Below are 18,999 nucleotides of genomic sequence, written 5' to 3'. Positions count from 1 at the left end.
TAGGTCAGCCTGGGCTAGAGTGAAACCCTACCTCTAAAAACCAAAAAAAAAGCATCTAGAAAATTTTGGTGTATAATTGGCAAATTAAAAAAAAAAAAAACCAAACAGCCAGTAAATGTTACTTATAGCCATTATAATTTTGGGTATCAGCAATTCTTTCTTTCTTTTTGAGGTTGAGTCTCTTTCTGGCCCAAGATGACCTGAAATTCACTATGGAGTCTCCAGCTTGCCTCATCATGGTCAAACCAGGGCCTCCCGAACCCCAGGTAAGCACTGCCGTTGAGATCCGCCCGAGCCTAGGATGGGCTGTGACGAATTGGAGCAGTGAACCAGCCAGGCTTTCTGCTGCTTCTGTGCCAGCCAGCTCTAGCTCTGTTGTCTGCTTGGCTTCCTTTCACAGCAGTGTTACTAAGGTGCCTCCTGCTCCCGTGCCAGGGAGTCTAGGAGGAGCTGCTCCATGCGCTACAGGACCTCCCACGGAGGCAGAAGCGAGGACCCCCAGACACCTGGAGTTTCTAGAGGTGCTTAGTCTTGCTTTTTCTCTGTAGGTGAACATTAACATCCACTCCAGGGACCTAGAAACCCTTACAGAAATTGCAAAGCCTCAACAAAGAAATGTGAAACTGTATTCAAGATAACCAACAATAGCTGGGTGTGGTGGCACACACCTTTAATCCCAGCACTCGGAGGCAGAGGTAGGAGGATCGCCAAGTTCGAGGCTACCTTGAGACTACATAGTCAGCCTGGGCTAGAGCGAGACCCTACCTCAAGAAACAAACAAAAGAAATACTCTAAGATTCTGCCCACTGGTGGAAGGTCAGAGAACCACAGCAGTCAGCTGGGGATGCCCTCTCCTCACTTTCCTACAAATGCATCAGAAAAGCTGCCACTAAGAATGGCCTGAAAAGAAGGAAGGCCCAGGAGCACAGGACAGTCTGGCAGGTGGATCCAGTCCCAAGAGCCCCCCGGAACAATCCATTTTGGAATCACCTCCAAAGAAAAGCAAGTTCATCGAATGTAAACCCGAGCGCTCTGCTCCCCAGCACTATTACAGCAGTTTCTCCATCACCACCACATTACAGGGAAAAGAGCAACGTAAGGGCCAAGGAGAAAAACTGAAGATACATTTGTGTCCTTAAGTACATATTCTAAATTAAATAACAATAATTATTATCTGCTATGCAGCTCAGGCTGGCCTCAAGGTCTCAACCCTCCTGCTTCAGCCTCCTGAGATCAAGGGTTAAAGGATGTGCCACACACCTGGTATTTGTGTGTGTGTGTATGCATGTATAGAGTATGTGTGGTATGGTACGTATAGTGCATACGTGTACAGACACGTGCACTGTGTGTGCACAGACGTGTGCGCCCAGAGGACTTCGGGTGCTTTTCTCTATTACTCAATGGTGTACTTGAAGTACAAGGTCTCTCCCTTGACCTGGAGCTGCTGTTTTCAGTTATCCAATCTCTGCCAACTGGAATTTACAGACATCAGTGACCATGACCAGCTTTATGTGTGGGTTCTGGGGGAACAGAACTTGAGCAACCTTGGGCCTTCCCAGGCCCTCATGCTTAAATGGCAAGTACTCTTGACGGAGGAGCCATCTCCTCAGCCTCTACTTTAATATCTTTGAGACCTGATCATATTATAGCCAAAGCTGGCCTAAACTTATCTTCTTGCCTCACACTCGAGTGGTGAGATTACTGGCATGGCAATTTGCCTGGCTTATATCACAACAATGAGCCCACCTGTGTATCTTATTTAACCCACAGCACATGTCAAGTACTTGAATTAATTTATACATATCCCTCAATTTCTGATCAAAATAATTCTAGTAAATCATTTGTGGCCAAGAGACAAATATAAAATCTAAAAGCAAAAAATTAGTTAGCATGAAATTTTCACAAATGCTTCAGCATTATCAAAATATAATTTAAAAACTCTTTGTAAACATCTAAATTATACAAATAACTTTTTACCTCTTTTTTCTTTCCTTTTCTTTTTCTTTTTATTTTTTTCAAGGAAGGGTCTCATCCTAGCCCAGGCTGGTCTCACCCACTGATCCTCTTCCTTTTGTCCTCCAAATGCTAGGATTAAAGACATGCGCCACCACGCCCAGCTTACACATTAAACAAATTATTTATTTTTTGAAGAGAGAGAAATAGAGAAATAGCAAGAAGGAAGCAGAAAGTGAGAGTGAGTATAAGTGAATCAAGGTCTCCTGCCATTGCAAATAAACTCCAGATGCATTCGTTACTTTGTGCATCTGGCTTTACATGGGTACTGGGGAATCGAACCTGTCATCAGACTTTGCAAGCAACTACCTCTAACTGCTGTCAGACTTTGCAAGCAAGTGCCTCTAACTGCTGAGCCACCTCTTAACCCCACAAATAACTTTTTATTTATTTATTTTTTGTTTTGTTTTTCAAGGTAGGGTCTTACTCTAGCTCAGGCTGACCTGGAATTCACTATGAAGTCTCAGGGTGGCTTTGAACTCACAATAATCCTCCTACCTCTGCCTCCCAAGTGCTGCAATTAAAGGCGTGCGCCACCACGCCCGGCCAACTTTCTTTTTTAAAAAAAAAATTTTTTTTTGTTTAATTTAATTTATTTATTTGAGAGCAACGGAGGAAAGAGAGAAAGAGGCAGATAGAGAGAGAGAGAGAGAGAATGGGCACACCAGGGCCTCCGGCCCCCGAAAACGAACTCCAGACGTGTGCGCCCCCTTCTGGCTAACGTGGTCCTGGGAAATCAAGTCTCGAACCTGGATCTTTAGACTTCACAGGCACGCGCTTAACTGCTAAGCCATCTCTCCAGCCTCAACTTTTTCTTTTTTAAGGTAGGGTCTCACTCTAGCTCCAGCTGACCGAGAATTCACTATGTACTCTCAGGGTGGCCTCAAACTCATGGTGATCCTCCTACCTCTGCCTCCCAAGTGTTGGGATTAAAGGTGTGCGCCACCACGCCCGGCCCCCACAAATAACTTTTAAAGAAGGTACACATCCAAAGATGGCCAGCCAACCATATATTTAGAGAATGGGACCACGCTTTCCTGAAGGGCACTGCAGAATTCAGACAGAAGCTGCTGCTGTGACCTGTGCGAGCAGCCCATGTACCAGGCACTCACCCTGGCTCCTGGGCCTTGGCGAGGCAGGAGGGAACCTTGGGGTTGGCACCTGGAAGCCAGGCCCAGTAGCTATGTATCACCAAGACGAACTGTTCAAGGAGTTTTGCAGCTGGTGCAGTTGTAACAATGCAAACTGGCCAAGCCTGTACTCTGCTTGTTGCTTTCTATAAATGTAACTTACACAATCAGACGGTGATTTTTAAATCGGTTTTATGAAATAAAAACATTTTTTAAAAAAGATACAATATACAACATTCTAGTTCCTAAGTCTTTCCTTTTTGTTTTCTTTCTGAGACTAAACACCCTTTAAGACCTCCAGTTGGCTAGGCCCACACCATGTCCTGACTCCTTAGCTCCTGGTTACCTGGGTTAGAGGTTCCACCAGCCCAACTATGGCCAGTGCCATGGAACCACTCTCCAGAGTGGCTGAGCCCTCTGAGAAGAATTTAAGTAGCTGCACACCCATTCTACTTATCTGGTGAGAAGCTGTTCCTGTCCTGGGCTGAACCCCATGTATCAAACGCTCACACTTGGGTCTCCTTTGACATCTAAAAGGAAGGAGGGGAAGTCACTGGTTTGATGACCTGAGGAGTGCCACTTGTGATCCCGAGGAATCACAATACACAGTCAGAATTTCTTCTAAAAAGCCCTCGATGGCCCTTTTGGCTGGGTCTCCAGCCAGTGTCTGCACACTGTGTATGTGCTTCAGGGCCACTCTGACGCTCTGCTCTCTTTCCTGTGGGCTGTGGGCTGCTCCGGCATCATCTCCTTCTGCTCCCGATTTTAAAAACTGTAGGATATAGGACTGGACCATATCTCCACTGAGCTCAAGGGTGTCTCTGATGCACGGCAGGTCTGAGGCAGTGGCCAGGCTCAAGAGGTGAGTCAGTGCCTGGCAGATGTGGGTCCGTAGGCTGGCACAGTACTTGAATTCCAGAAAGTCTGTGGTGTCTTCGCTCTTCTGCAAGGCTGTGACCAGTGAGTTCCAGATCTGAGAGTACTGCTCCAGAGCCCCGTACCGCGCTCTCTCGCCTGGGACAGAAAGGGCAGCAGCAGATCTGATGCGCACTTTGAAGTTCTTGCATGACGTCACCACTGATGTCAGGGCCTTGTAGGCCTGGGAGGTCCACGGGGCTGTCCCTAGGGAGAAGCCACAAAACCAGTAAAGCCTTAGCTCTAAGCAGGGTGCGAGGGAGAAGGGTGGAGGAAGCATGTGTGCTCCAGTGCTGTGTCCTGATCCGAATCTCACAATAACCCTGTGAGCTCAGAGCAGGAAAGCCTACTGCAGGATTCTGGGTATGTGGCCGAACACTGACCTACCTGCCACCACACCCCAACCACCCCGGCCCCGCCCGGCTCCCTTTTTCCCCAAGACCAGCCGATGGCACGCTCACAGCCTCTGCCGCCTGGAACAGCAACGATGGCAACTTGCAAAAAGGCTTTTTCTCTGGGAGGATTCTGTTCAAAGCAGAAGTGTGGGAGAAGTGCAGTCTGACCTGTACCCCAGCTTTCCCCTCAGCAGTATGCCACCTCAGAACTGTATGCAGTCCTGTTCATGTCAGCAAAAAGGCTGTACCTCATCCACATTAACATCCACACACTGTTCTGGCCACAGTGAGGCACACATTTTATTGCCAACAACATAAGAAAACTTTCCATGTCAAGGTTAAGATACTCAGATTTCTATCATTTGCCCATTCCAAGAGGCCCCAGAAAATTAGCCTGTTTCTCTCTTCCCCAGAACTGCCACTGTCCACTCAGGGTAAGGTGTTCTTACTGCTTTCAGATGAGTGACAGGGAAGAAGGCAGCTTCTAACTCTCCCAGCCCCCTGTGTTGCCCCAGACAGGTCTTTTGCATTCCATGGACACTATGGTCCCATCACTGTCTGCAGTCAGTTTTCTGGCTCCCTTCTTCCATGTCCCTCACAGTTCTGCCGCCTCAGTAGAAAACACAAGGCACCTCCTCCACTGGCTCCCAGAGGCTGCTCTGCCTGGAACTGGTGATGGGGTGACCGAGCCAGTTTCCCTTCCCATCCTGCTGGTCCAGGGATTTCCCCTCTCCAGGAACACACACTTAGCTCTCTTATCTTGTCAGAGGCAGATGCAAAAGGCCACTGCTGGCATTTCTAAGTGACTGAGATCTGGGGACTTAGGTGCCACACATCTAAGATGTCCAGGATGACGTATGGAGGCTCATGCGTTCATGACATGAGATACCCTGAGGATCCACTTCTGAACCAAGAACTCATGAGATTTTGAACTTCTACGTAACTCCCATTCTGCTTCTTTGTTTCTTACCTTTTTTTGTAATGGTTAAACTACATAGGCTCATTGTGGAAATTAAAAAACAAAACAAAACACCAAAGCAGAAACAATCCTATTCATCACTCACCACATCCAGGGGCAACCATGATGGATTAGGCCAGTTAACTTTCCATCTTTCCCCCAATAATCTATCGAGACTGCACTGTAGAAATGAGTCAGACTTGCTTTAGTTTGCTTAACGTAAGTTTTCTTAAGAGAGTATAAAAAACTTTGGAGATGTAATTTTACATGGCAACAAACGGTACCACTGAATATACATATGGTGGTTTATTTCATCACTCCACTGAACGAGTGTGAGGAAGGTCTTTCACAACAGCCCGATTGGTATTCACCTTCCAAAGTTCTCCAATGGACAGAAGAGGAAGCCATCTTACCGAGGGGAAGCGCGGGATTTTTAAATACATTTCCCATCGCATAGCAAGCATTCCATCGGACTTTCATGGCAGCCTCGTTTAGAACAGTAGAAATTAAGGCCTGGATAGACTCCTCAATGATTTCAGCAAACCTGGGTTTTCCTATGTGACAGGGTTGTAGAAAATGAAGCAAATTTCCAAGAGCCCGGACAGCATTGCTTTTAACCTAGAATAAAATGTAAAAAGCTTTAGGGATTTGTTTTGCCAGAGATGTTTCAGAAAGTATCATTTCCTGTTTAAAAAACACACTCTAGATTTCTCAAAGCAAGAGAGCTAATGAGCTAATTTATCCTGCAAGGAACCTTATAAGATCATTTCTGGCTAGCTCTGAGCTCTCAGAAAGGTAATGTTCTCTCAGGTTTTCAGTGAGAGCCTGCACCACAGAGCTTTGTCTATGCAAACGGAGCTCAGCATCCTGGAGGGCCTCAACCTACGAGGCACATGAGAATCACCAGGCAGGTTTTTTGTTAACTCCGATTCCCAGGCCCCGCCCAAGAGATTCTGATAGCATGCCTCTGCGGTGCAAGTTCTCAGTGGCCAACTACCAAGTTTTCAGAACCACTGTACTTAATTAAGCACTTGGCTTGGGCCAGGCATAGTTCTGGGTGCTTTAACGTCAGACATCTCAGTCTAGTGAAGATGTGCAAGAACTTCCAAGACACAGGTGAGCATGCTGACCTTCTGGGGAGCTAAATAATACAGCAATGCCACCTGGCCATCAACACGCAAGCAGGATTTCAGTCTGTTCCCCTGAGCCAAAGACCAGGCATAGCCTTCTAAATTTATTGAGTAATATACAAAGCCAAGGGCTCCTTATATTTCCTACTTGTCGATTTCACTTAAAAACAACAACACATTACTGTGCAGGTGTGGAATGGGCCACATTATAGCGTGAGCACTCTTTGAACACTGCATGTTATACTGCAGTATACCACCAGCTATGCTGTGACTGTGCCCACAAGTGTGCAAACAAAACACTAGGCTTTGTTGTGAGTTACCTTGTCTTTGTCCTTGGAGGCGGCTATCGCTGACTGCAACATTTTCAAGAGCAGGAGACCAGAGAACTCTTCCTGGAAACTTGGGTCTGGCGTGTCCCTGTTCCACACAAACAGGTTAAAAGGAAACCATATATATATAGATATAGATATAGATATAGATATAGATATAGATATAGATATACATATATATGCCTACAAAAATGTATTCACTAAGTATATGACTATAAAGATTTTAGAAAAGCAGTTTAACGGGGCTGGGGAGATGGCTTCAGGGTAAAGGCACTTGCTTATACAGCCTGATGGCCCGGGTTGAAGTGGCGCGTGTGTCTGCAGTTCATCTGCACTGACACTAGGCCCTGACATGCCCATGTACTCTCCCTGCCCCTCTCTCTACTTGCAACAACAAAAGAAAAAAAAAAAAAAAAAAGAAAGAAAAAGAAGAAAAGGAAGGAAAGAAAACAATTTAACAAGCCTTTTCAGATTATACCAAGAACTTACTTTTTTCCCCCCAAGTTTTAAGACAGGGTCTCACTATATAGCCTAGGCTGGCCTGGAACCTGCTATGTAGTCCAGGCTGACCTCAAACTTATGATCCTCCTGCCTCAGTCTTCTGAGTGCTGAGATTATAGGTGTGTGTCACCACAGCCAGGTTTTTTTTTTAAGCTTTTTTTCTCCTCAATTTTTTTAAAAAATTTTTTATTTATTTGAGAGTGACAGACACAGAGAGAAAGACAGATAGAGGGAGAGAGAGAGAATGGGCGCGCCAGGGCTTCCAGCCTCTGCAAACGAACTCCAGACACGTACGCCCCCTTGTGCATCTGGCTAACGTGGGACCTGGGGAACCGAGCCTTGAACCGGGGTCCTTAGGCTTCACAGGCAAGCGCTTAACCCCTAAGCCATCTCTTCAGACCTCTCCTCAATTTTTATTAACATTTTCCATGATTATAAAAAATATCCCATGGTAATACCCTTCCCCTCCCCCACTTTCCCCTTTGAAATTCCATTCTCCATCATATCCCCTCCCCATCTCAATCAGTCTCTCTCTTATTTTGATGTCATGGTCTTTCCCTCCTCTTATGATGGTCTTGTGTAGGTAGTGTCAGGCACTATGAGGTCATGGATATCCAGGCCATTTTATGTCTGGAGGGAGCATGTTGTAAGGAATCCTACCCTTCCTTTGGCTCTTACATTCTTTCCACCACACAGCCAGGTTTTGATCCAGTAGTTCCACATTTAGGAATTAAGCCAAAAGAGTAATCTCAAAATGGACATGTCATGCACAAAAACATTCACTACACACAGAAGCCTACAAGACTGAATGAAGTGCTTAGGAATAGAGGAATGGTTAAGAACTCATCACATGTAGTACATGCAGACCATGTACTGCAAGGATTTATTACAAGATGTGATAGGAACTGAGGAGACAGCTCAGTGACTGAAGTGACTGTACAGCCTGCCAGCCCAGGCTCGTTACCAGTACCCACGTAAGGGCACTCATAGTGGTGCGGGTGTCAAGCTTGTCTGTCCCAGCACATCCATGATTTGTCTCTCTCAAGTAAAATAAAAGTTATTTTAAAAAATTCAGCAATAGAGAATGCTTACATACGTTACTGATACATGTCTCCTATACAGAACTAACAAAGGCAAGACACTAGTGCAGAAGTAACAAGTCACCTCTGGGGATGTGAGTGGGGTGGTAGGGGTGGGGGAGGGGACAATGTATACTGAATACTCCTTGTACTGCTTGAATTTTTCTAACCTACGAAAATATTACTTGAAAAACATACAAATACTACTTTTTTCTTTTGAGGCAGGGTCTCACTGTAGCCCAGGCTGATCTGGAATTCACTACGTAGTCTCAGGGTGGCCTCAAACTCACAGCGATCCTCCTGCCTCTGTCTTCCGAGTTCTGGGATTAAAGGTGTGTGCCACCACACTTGGCAAACACTACATTTGAAAAGCAGGTAAGCTATCACTAAGGGCTTGTATTTCTATCTTTTATTTTCTATAATATAGATATATTATTCAACATAGGTATTTTAAAAATATGTATCTTAACATATTTCCAAGATATATTAAGAACTTACTAACTTTATTAAATAAAACAAAGCAGTAGGATTGTATAATATAGGTGTAATTCTGTCATAACAAGGTGAAACCTTCCATTTCAGGAGTCACCCTGGGAAACAAACTGAGTTGCGTACATGTTGACAATCAGAGTGTCTGTCAGGTTGCCCAGGGACCAAGCTGCTTTGGCGCGAACATTCAGAGAGTTATCTTGAAGTGACATCAAGATGGCATTGGCTGTATCCGCAACAAATATGACATCCTGTAAGGTAAACCCAACACTACATTACATTAGGAGTTCACACTGCTGCTTTTGAACTCAAATTTATTTTCACATAAAGCTATAAGACTATACTGGAAATTTTAATTTGGAAATTGACATTCATTTACTTAATCAATGTAGTATTCTTGAATACAACAATTTGGGTACTCAATGCATCCCCAATGGAGCCCTGTTATCATTGGGGTATATGCCATGGACAGCCAAGGAGCCTTTAGATTGTGAACACCTTAAAACCTGGTCCATGTCAGTTCTCTCTGAATTCTGTGCATGGGTTGATTTCCTCTCCTGCACACAATGTTCTGATAATAAAAGCATTTCCAAAACACGTTTCACTCCCTACACACTTCTCTGTAAGGTAACTTGCACAGATCATGAAGGATAACTTTTCTGCTTTCTTAGTAAAGCCTGTATGGGCTTTCTAAATTAGTGCTATCACATGGTCATGGCCCTATTTCATTTTTATTCAATTGTTCATTAATTTTAACATTTACTGTACACTACAGTCCCAGGCAACGTGTTAAAGTGTGGCCATAATTTAACAGCAATTAAGGAAATCAGATTACAAAGCAGAACAATTTGCTTTACTGTCCAAATGAGAAACGCACGCGCACACACACACACACACACACACACACACACACACAGCAGCGCAGCACCAACAGTACAGGCTCTACAGTGTCACGGAGGGCCCTTAGGCTCCCTCTGACCTGCCTAAGACAGGGGAAAAGCACGTAGACGCCAAGGGCCCGCGAGGTTGCAGCTTTCACTAAGTGGTTCTTGCTGTCATTCAGGCCGAGCAGCATCGTGATGCACAACATCTGCTTGTCATTCTGCAAGGAAGGGGTTCACAAAGGAGAAATGAGGCTGACAGACTGAGAGGCCAAGTCCTCCGCAGAAGACTGTGAAAGAAGTATCCGTGTTTAAAGCCGTACTGAGGAGCTGAACTTCACTGTGACCTCGTGGCTACTCCAGCAAAGGAAGGTGCCTGGACACTTGGGCAGGCAACTGCGCACCCACTCTGATAAGGCACACATAGCAAGTGTCACACTTAATCTTGCAGCCATGTGACTCAGGTTATTTTTATCCTCTTCTTCATTAAAGCTGCCTCCATTACAAAAGCTGATTTATATAGTATGCACAGATGCAAATGTTACTAAGGACCAAAGAAAAAGAGCAGTTTGAAGACTGGCTAATGTTTGTGCCAATCCCAAATTCATATTTAAAACTTGTACCCAAAAGGAGGTGGTATGAGGAGATAGGGACTTCGGGATGATTAGTAGCATTGGTGTGCTTATAAATGAGGCCCCAGAGATCTACCTTTCTCCTGCCACCCTATGACCTGGAAGGGACTGTCCCCTCACCAGACACCAAATCTGTGGGTTCCTTAATCTTAGAACCTTCCAGCCTCCAGAATTGTTAGAAACACACTGAAGTTGTTTAGAAGCACCTAGCTTGTAGTAGTATATTATACAGGCATCTAGATTGGCGAAGGCAAAAATATGCTACGTGTTGAGCCCTACGGATGTTCACGTACTTTTCTCATGTGACTCCTACCTGGAGGCTGACACTATGTTTTAGAGAAGTTAAGACAGTCAAAGACCGAGACAGTGGAATGGTGAGGATTTGGACCCAAGTCTTTTTAACTAGATAGGAAACCTGTCTTCAAAGCTGTGTTGCTCACTCCCCGACCTGTCTTCTCCAGCACACAGAACACAGCTTTCCCGGCAGATCAAGGCTGTACTTCATGTTGTCCCATCTGCCACCCCACTGCCCTCAGTCCAAACTCGTTTCTTTTCTTTAGAGAAATGTTTCAAAAGAAAACAAAAAGCATCAACTGAAGCCCTGCTGCTCAAGACAGGGTTTGAAGGGAAGGAAACATGGCTGAGTTACCGTCAGACTGCTGAAAGCCTCTGGCAGGATGGAAGACAGGGCATCGCAGGCGCTTGCCTGGAGCGTCGGGTGCTCTGAGCTCTGGAGGGCTCGAGGCAAGGGCCCATTCAGCATCACAGTCCAGAACATCACCACCTGGAACCAAAGCACAGTGAAAATGCAGCACAAGACTCATGGAACCAATGAAGCCAAGACAACCAAATACGGCCTTGGTAATGGAACGTGTTTCCTTAAAGTAGTAGCTATTTATAAGTGCTTTCATTGGTCTTCTACAGGGATGAAAAGAACTTCAGAAATAACCGGTCAAACATTTACATTTTATTGATTAGGAGACTATCGTGCAATAGAAGCGCAGAAATGTAATGAGGAAGATGAAGATGGCAGCAACAAAACAGCAGAAGCAGCTGTTCATCATAGCTCAGCACAGGCCAGGCACTGTCCTAAGTGTTTATCCTCATTTTAACCTCCAGCACAACTAAAGGAATATTGTATCACCACCTCTAGTTTCACCAAGAAAACAGAGGCACACAGACATAATGAAACTGGTAGCCAGCAGCAGGGGTCAATGAGACCCCACATCAACTGGGATGTAGCCAGTGCTCTTTCAGCTTGATCTCATGTGGGCCTAGGGCCCCTGACCAACCAAGAGGCTATGTGCTCTAGTCAAAGAATCAGGGGCAGAAGTGGAACTGAATCCCTCTGCCACTTCCTCTCTCTTCCTGTCGGCAACCTTGGGTGGATGACTTCATTGACTAAGCTTTGGCTCCTCCTCAACTGCACAGGACAAAGACAGTCTATGATAATACAGTTCAACACTGTGTACAAAGTTCCTAGCCCTAACTACGTGCTGGACGTCCTTACCTTGGGCAGCAGGCTCTATTTCCAGCCCTTGGAAGAATTACCTTCCTTTAAAGCCACTCAGGTAGGCATATGAAGCTCCCTTCCAATGCTCTCTAAAACCCTGGAATTTCACATGCATTTTAATTCTGGTGTCTCCATGTTTTTGTTCCATGGACTTGGTCTTGGATTCATGCACTGGTTCTGTCTTCCACTTAACGCAGGTCCTGGAAACTTAGTCTAGGCCCTGCCTACTCCAGTCCACAAGAATGGATGGCCAGGATGGCTGCCACCTCCAGAGTACACCACCTTTATTCTCACTTTCTCATTCTTATCCCTCCGTGTAGTCCCCTCCCATACTGAATAGAGCTGACCTGGGATGATATGGAAAAGACAGCGTGAAACTCCAGAGCCAGGCCACAGAACGCACTACAGCTTTTGCCTTCTCTCTTTTGGACCTTGCTATGGGGAAGCTGGTTGCCATGTCAACAGGATATCAGAACCATCCTGAGGAGAGGTCCTCAGGTAGAGGAGAACTGAGTAAGTCATCTGCCAACCGCCATCACAACTTCCTGGTTCCATGAGTGGACCACCCTGGGAGATCCTCCAAGGCTTAGCAAGTCTGCAGTTGACTGCAGGCCTGAGTGACACATCCTGACCACTCAGGAGACCTCCACCAAAGCTACATGGCTCAGCAGCTCCAATCCTGACCCAGAGACCAATGAGACAATAAATGTATGTGGTTTTAAGCTGCTATGTGCTTAGGGTTAATTTATTAGTTGGCTACAGACAGGTAATGCTTAAAGTCTGCATCTTCTCTAGAGGTGTAGACAGTTATGAGGTTTGTCCACAGTCACTGGCAAGAAGAGAAGTTTGGATTCCAACTATGTTCTATCTAGTAGTAAAACTCGGCTCATCTCCCTGCAAGGGTCGATGAGGAGGAGTGAAGGAGAAAACATCATGAACACAGGCAGGTTCTGCTTTTGGCACTAAGTAGACATCTCTTACGATGGGATTACACGTCTCATCCAAAGAACTGGCACAGTGGGTGGGCAATTATGACAGCCTGAGATCACAGATATTTACTAGGAGCCATGTGGGGAAGGACTTAGATCACAAGGAATTAACACTCACTAAACATCTATCAGGGGCCAGCCCCTTTACATTTTATTCTATTTTTTTTTTTTTTTTTGCATTTTTCGTGATTTAAGGATTTTATTCCTGTTTACAAAGAGGAAGCTATACATATAATCATATACATATACTCATATACCTATTAAGCCATGTTCCCCAAACCTGATTCCATACTTTTGACTCAAACTCTTTGGCCCTTCCCACCACTCTAGTTTGTCTCTTGGGCAGACTGAGCAACCAAATTAGGTTATAATAAACAAATACTGCTTATTATCATGAGCTGTGTGTTACATACAATCCCGCCACATGTCAAATTACAGATAAAACCTATCCAGGTTTGTTTCATGTCATGCTAGATTATACACTAGTTTTTGATACTGGAAGAAACATTATCTACTCTGCTTTACCATGGAGCCTCAAAATAAACCCACACTGTTACACTAAGGAAAGTTAAGACACATGCTCACCAGGTGGATGGGTATCCTCTGATCAGGGGCTGTGCCCGAATCTGGTTTATACTGCTGAATCAAGCCTGTACCCAATTCTTCCAGCAGCTGCCAAGAGAAGAAATGCTGTCAAAGCAGGGCACGAGACTATGGAAATCACAAACAATTTCACTTCAGTTTTTTGATCACCATAAATCAATAGGAAAAGGACTTTCTTTTTTTAAAAAAAAAACAAAAAACTTTTTTTTAAACAACCTCCAAACATATACACAGTCTACCATGAGGAAAACTAATTTCTAATTGATCTTTCTTCTTTCTCATGAACTTCCATCACAGGCATTCTTTCAGGGAATAAAATCAATAGCTATGTGTTTTTTATTTGTTACTAAATCAATCTGGAGGCTTATATGGAAGAACTGAAGAAAGGGATATGTCTTTCCTACCTGAAACTACTTTAAGAAATGTCAGAAGTGGGTTGGAGAGATGGCTTAGTGGTTAAGGCATTTGCCAAAGGACCTCAGTTTGACTCCCCAGGACCCATGTAAGCCAGATGCACAAGGGAGCACAAGTGTCTGGAATTTGTTTGCAGTGGCTGGAGGCCCTGGAGTGCCCATTCTCTCTCTCCTTCTCCCTGCAGCTTTCTCTCTCTTTCAAATAAATAGATAAATAAAGTAAGGAAAAAAAAAAAAAAAGAAATGTCAGAAGAAACCTACGTAGCTTTTTTTTGGGGGGTGTTTCAAGGTAGGGTCTCACTCTAGCCCAGGCTGACCTGGAATTCACTATGTAGTGTCAGGGTGGCCTTGACCTCATGGTGATCCTCCTACCTCTCTGCCATCTTAGTGCTGGGATTAAAGGCATGCACCACCACACCCAGCTGGAAACCTATGTAGCTTTTTTAAAAAAAAATTATTTATTTATTTATTTGAGAGCAACAGACACAGAGAGAAAGACAGATAGAGGGAGAGAGAGAATGGGTGTGCCAGGGCTTCCAGGCTCTGCAAACGAACTCCAGATGCGTGCGCCCCCTTGTGCATCTGGCTAATGTGGGACCTGGGGAACCGACCCTCGAACCGGGGTCCTTAGGCTTCACAGGCAAGAACTTAACCACTAAGCCATCTCTCCAGCCCCCTATGTAGCTCTTAATAAAATTACCTTCATGCCATGAAGCTGAATAGATGGGTTTACTTCACCCATGCATGTGCAAATCACCTCACCAAGCTCCATCAAGTACAGCTGAGCCACTGAGAAGTAGCCCCTTGCCAGGTGAGCCAAAACCTACAAAGAGAATGAGTAATTAACTCTGCCATCTGAAGCAAAGAAAAGGGTTTGATATTTCAGAAGTCGCTCATTGAGCAGGGTCCTTAGTCTGGGGCTAAATGAAACAAAATCAATTATAACCTATCTTAGGACTAACATCATCTTTATGACACTTCACTCATTTATGATTGTGTTTCAGTAATATCATATCAATCCAGTCTCAGAATTTTATTTGATGCAGGCATTAACTGAATTTACAGCTGAAGGAAGCAAGGCTGAAAGGTTAAAGGATGTGTTCAGTGTTATACAGACATTTAGCAGTAGCCTCCACAGATCAGCTCTGAGCACAGAAGAAAGAAGCAACACTTATCTAGGTGTGTGTTCCTTTGAAGGAACAATTACTTTGTTTCACTAAGCATATGCAAGATGAGAAAGAATTTAAATAAAATCAGCTTCAAGTTGCAGAAGTCACAACCTAACAGTGCAATCTGTTCAGAATTACCATTATACGTGGCTGTCATGCAATACTTGAGTGAGTGTAAGAGTTGACAACAGAAGAACAGGAGTGACTCTGACATTTTACTACCAAGAATGTCCCCTAAACCATCCATCTGCCCCTAAAGTGTTATATTATCTCTGAAGAAGAAATGATTACTTCCTCCGAGACAGGAGAAAATACCTGTAGGGCCTCCAGTCGCATGGGAGATGGTTCATAGGTGCTTCCTGTTGCAGAGCCAGCATCGCTACCTGAGCAGGAATCTTCCCTGGGCAGCACCACAGTGGAAATGCACAGTCGGATGAGCCAGCAGGGCTCGAAAGAGCCTTTAGGCGAGCCAAGTGATGCTTCTTCCAAAGAGGGGCCTGCAGGGACTTTCTTCCACAAGTCAGGAGTGCTGAGGTGAGGAGTTGCTGAGTCGCTATTGCCGAGCCCAGATGAGCAGGGCTGTCGCAGAAGTAGCTGCACTTCAGGCAGGGGGGCGTGAGTGGATACCACTGCTCCCAATAGCGTGAGACTAGACACACGAACATTAACATCTGTCAACAGAAAGTCAGAGCCTATCATCACAGGAGCCACTATTATAAAAATTGTAGTCGGGTTAGAGAGATGGCTTAGTGGTTAAAACACTTGCCTGTGAAGCCTAAGAACTCATGTTAGAATCTCCAGGTCCTGTGTAACCAGATACACAGTGACACAAACATGTAATGTCGCACATGTGCCACAAAGGAGCACATGACACTAGACTGTTTCCAGCAGCTGAAGGCCCTGGCGTGCCCATTCGATCTCTCTCTCTCTTTGCCTCTTTCTCTGTCTCTCAAAAAAACAGTAAAATTGGAATTATCCCTGCCAGCAATTAAAAATTGCTAGGGCTAGAGATGGCTCAGCAGTTAAAGATACTTGCTTGCAAAGCCTGATGGCCTGTGTTCAATTCCCCAGATGCACAGCATGGCACATGCTTCTGGAATTCATTTGCAGTGGCAGAAGGGCTTGGTGTGCCCATTCTCTCTCTCAAATAAATCAATGAAATTTTATAAAATTGCTAGATCACATGGTCTATGAGTCTAGATAGGGACCACACAAGTAGAACACAGGTGCTGAGAAGGGGGGGGGGGTCAAGCCAAGAGAAAGCATGCATTGTGAAAGCAAAAAGGAGCTAAAAGGGGGGGGGGTATGGTGGTACACACTTTTAATCCCAGCACCCAGGAAGCACAGGTAGGACCACCATGAGCTCAAGGCCACCCTGAGACTACAGGGTGAATTCCAGGTCAGCTTGCGCTACAGTGAAACCCTATCTCAAAAAAACAGAAAAAAGGGCTGGAGAGATGGCTTAGTGGTTAAGGTGATTGCTTACAAAGCCAAAGGATCCAGGTTCAGCTCTCCAGGACCCACATAAGCCAGATGCACAAGGGGACACATGCATGTGGAGTTCATTTGCAGTGGCTGGAGACCCTGGTGCACCCATCCTCTCTCTCAAATAAATAAATAAAATATGTTTAAAAAAATAAAGAATGGAGGCTAAGTTGTTGTGAAGGCATCAGTGGGGATGGGAAAAGAGGAGGGAAGAGAACCAAAATTTGCATGAAAATACCACAATGAAACTTAATTCTTTGTAAGCTACTAAAAATTTTAATACAAATTACTAGATCTGCAGGTGTGGTGGCGCACGCCTTTAATCCCAGCAGTTGGGAGGCAGAGGTAGGAGGATCACCATGAGTTTGAGGCCAGCCTGAGACTCCATAGTGAATTCCAGGTCAGCCTGGCTCTAGTGAGATCCTTCCTCTAAAAAAATAAAACAAAACAAAACAATAAATAAATAAATAATAAATTACTAGATCTTTCAACATTAGGTTTAATTAAACTTCTAATTCCAGTTCATAGGAAATATGGGACAGTATCCTAAAGAAACAAGCTGACATTAGACATTCTTTAAGACAACTGACTAGGAGTATCTGAACATCAGTATTATGGAAAACAAAAACAAAAGCAAGAAAAGGTGTGGGCTTCCAGATTTAAGAAGACTGAAGAAGCCAGGTGTTGAAGAACCATGGTGTTATACACCAAAAAGCTCAGCCAGTGGGAGGCTGAGGCAGGATGATTATAAATTTGTGTGCAACTTGGGCTACACATAGAGACCCTATCTCAAAACCAACCAACCCCAAAACACTAAAGTGACATAATAACAAAATACAATTAATGCAGAAACATGAACGAACCCAGGACTTAGAAAAGGCTGAAGTCTGTGTCCAGATTTAGTTCGGTGCATGTGGATGCCTCACTCTCAGCCTCATCTGTTGAAGAGTTAGCTTCCTTCTTTTGTGATAGCTGATTTTAAAAATGTGGGTATACCCATTTCTCTCTCTCTCTCTCTCTCTCTCTCTCTCTCTCTCTCTATATATATATATATATATAATATATAAATATATATATATTATATATATAAATATATATATTTATTTCAATTCTATACTGTCTTGATTATTGCAGTTTTACAGTAGGTCTTTGGTCTTTATTTCACTCTCTCCTGTTTTGCCCCACAGTGCTGCTGATAACACTCTCTAGGCAAATGCTCTACTACTGAGCTAGACCCCTACCCAGCACTGTTGTTCTTTATCCTTACTCTGTTACTCATTCCAGACCTTTTGCCTTATATGCTTTAGAATCCGTTGATACTCTACAGAATAACTTTCTGGGATAACTGGGACTGCTCTGAGTCTATAGGTCAAGCTGGGATGAACTGACATCTTGATGATACTGAGTCTTCCAATCCATGAACATGGAATATCTACTTAATCAGTTCTTTGACTCTGAAAGGTGAAAGTCAGTTTTAGAAGTCTTCATATAAACCTTGTAGATATTTTGTTAGATTTCACCTAAGCACTTCAGAGTCTGAACACTTTATTAATGAAATGTTATGAGAGTACAAAGTCCAACACTCAAAAGGGACTCTTCAGATAGGGCCCATCCCCCTTGGCTGATGACAGAAATAAAGAAACACAGGTACAGTTGAATGAGCAGAGAGTGAGCCAGGAGACTTGAGTTCTTGATTTTATTTTTATCATTCATGTGGTATCTTAGGGCAGGACTTTCTAAGGATTGTATAGAACGTGGTTCACCCACCAGTCTCTCATTTATAACTATGAGGATGGCAGAAATAAGAGTGGGGCTATTGATACCAGGGTCAGCATCCTTCCACAACCTCACAGTAAACATTTAAACTACCTTCTTAGTCTGCAATTTTAAATGAAAAATCTCATCAGAGTGAGTCTGATCTGAAATCCTGCAAATAAAGAAAAAAACACCCTAAAGGCAGGTGTTCATAACACACACACACACACACAGTGTCTGAATCAGTCAGGACCCACATAAAGCCAAATGCACAAGGTGGCATATGCACCTTCATTTGCAGTGGCTAGAGGCCCTGTGTGTCCATTGTCTCTCTCTCTCTCTTTCTCCATCTCTCTCTACCTCCTCTCTTTCAAATAAATAAATACAATATTAAAAAAAAAAAAAAAAGAAATACAAGAACATTGTGGTTAGTAGAGACTTGACATTCTAGGATTTTATCCAAACTTCAGAGATAATGTTAAAGTCAGGCTTTTGAAATTCAGCTTTTTATCCATAGAGGTTATCTTCCCTCCCTCTTGCCAGACTATACCTATCCCTAAATAATTACACACTTTAATTCATTACTGCACACTTGATAATGATTAAGGACCACCTGTACT

General features: G+C 44.1%; 1 protein-coding gene across 1 annotated transcript in view; it reads right to left on the bottom strand.

Annotated features, from left to right (window-relative positions):
• Positions 1-3,313: 3,313 nt before the first annotated feature.
• Positions 3,314-18,999, bottom strand: part of Heatr6 (HEAT repeat containing 6) — a 44,557-nt gene continuing 28,871 nt past the window's right edge. Inside the window, exons 12-20 of the mRNA XM_004664472.2 lie at positions 15,455-15,810; positions 14,671-14,793; positions 13,540-13,626; positions 11,102-11,236; positions 9,919-10,041; positions 9,066-9,190; positions 6,862-6,958; positions 5,825-6,029; positions 3,314-4,265 (exon numbers count right to left, since the gene is read on the bottom strand). Of these exons, the coding sequence (XP_004664529.2) occupies positions 3,694-4,265; positions 5,825-6,029; positions 6,862-6,958; positions 9,066-9,190; positions 9,919-10,041; positions 11,102-11,236; positions 13,540-13,626; positions 14,671-14,793; positions 15,455-15,810 (1,823 nt within the window). The 3' untranslated portion in view covers positions 3,314-3,693. The remainder of the gene's footprint in view (positions 4,266-5,824; positions 6,030-6,861; positions 6,959-9,065; positions 9,191-9,918; positions 10,042-11,101; positions 11,237-13,539; positions 13,627-14,670; positions 14,794-15,454; positions 15,811-18,999) is intronic.

The sequence above is a fragment of the Jaculus jaculus genome, chromosome 9 (genome assembly GCF_020740685.1).
Source record: "Jaculus jaculus isolate mJacJac1 chromosome 9, mJacJac1.mat.Y.cur, whole genome shotgun sequence".
NCBI classification, from domain to species: Eukaryota; Metazoa; Chordata; class Mammalia; order Rodentia; family Dipodidae; genus Jaculus; species Jaculus jaculus.
Note: the sequence above shows the minus strand (reverse complement) of the source record. Positions and strands in the feature narration are given on the sequence as shown.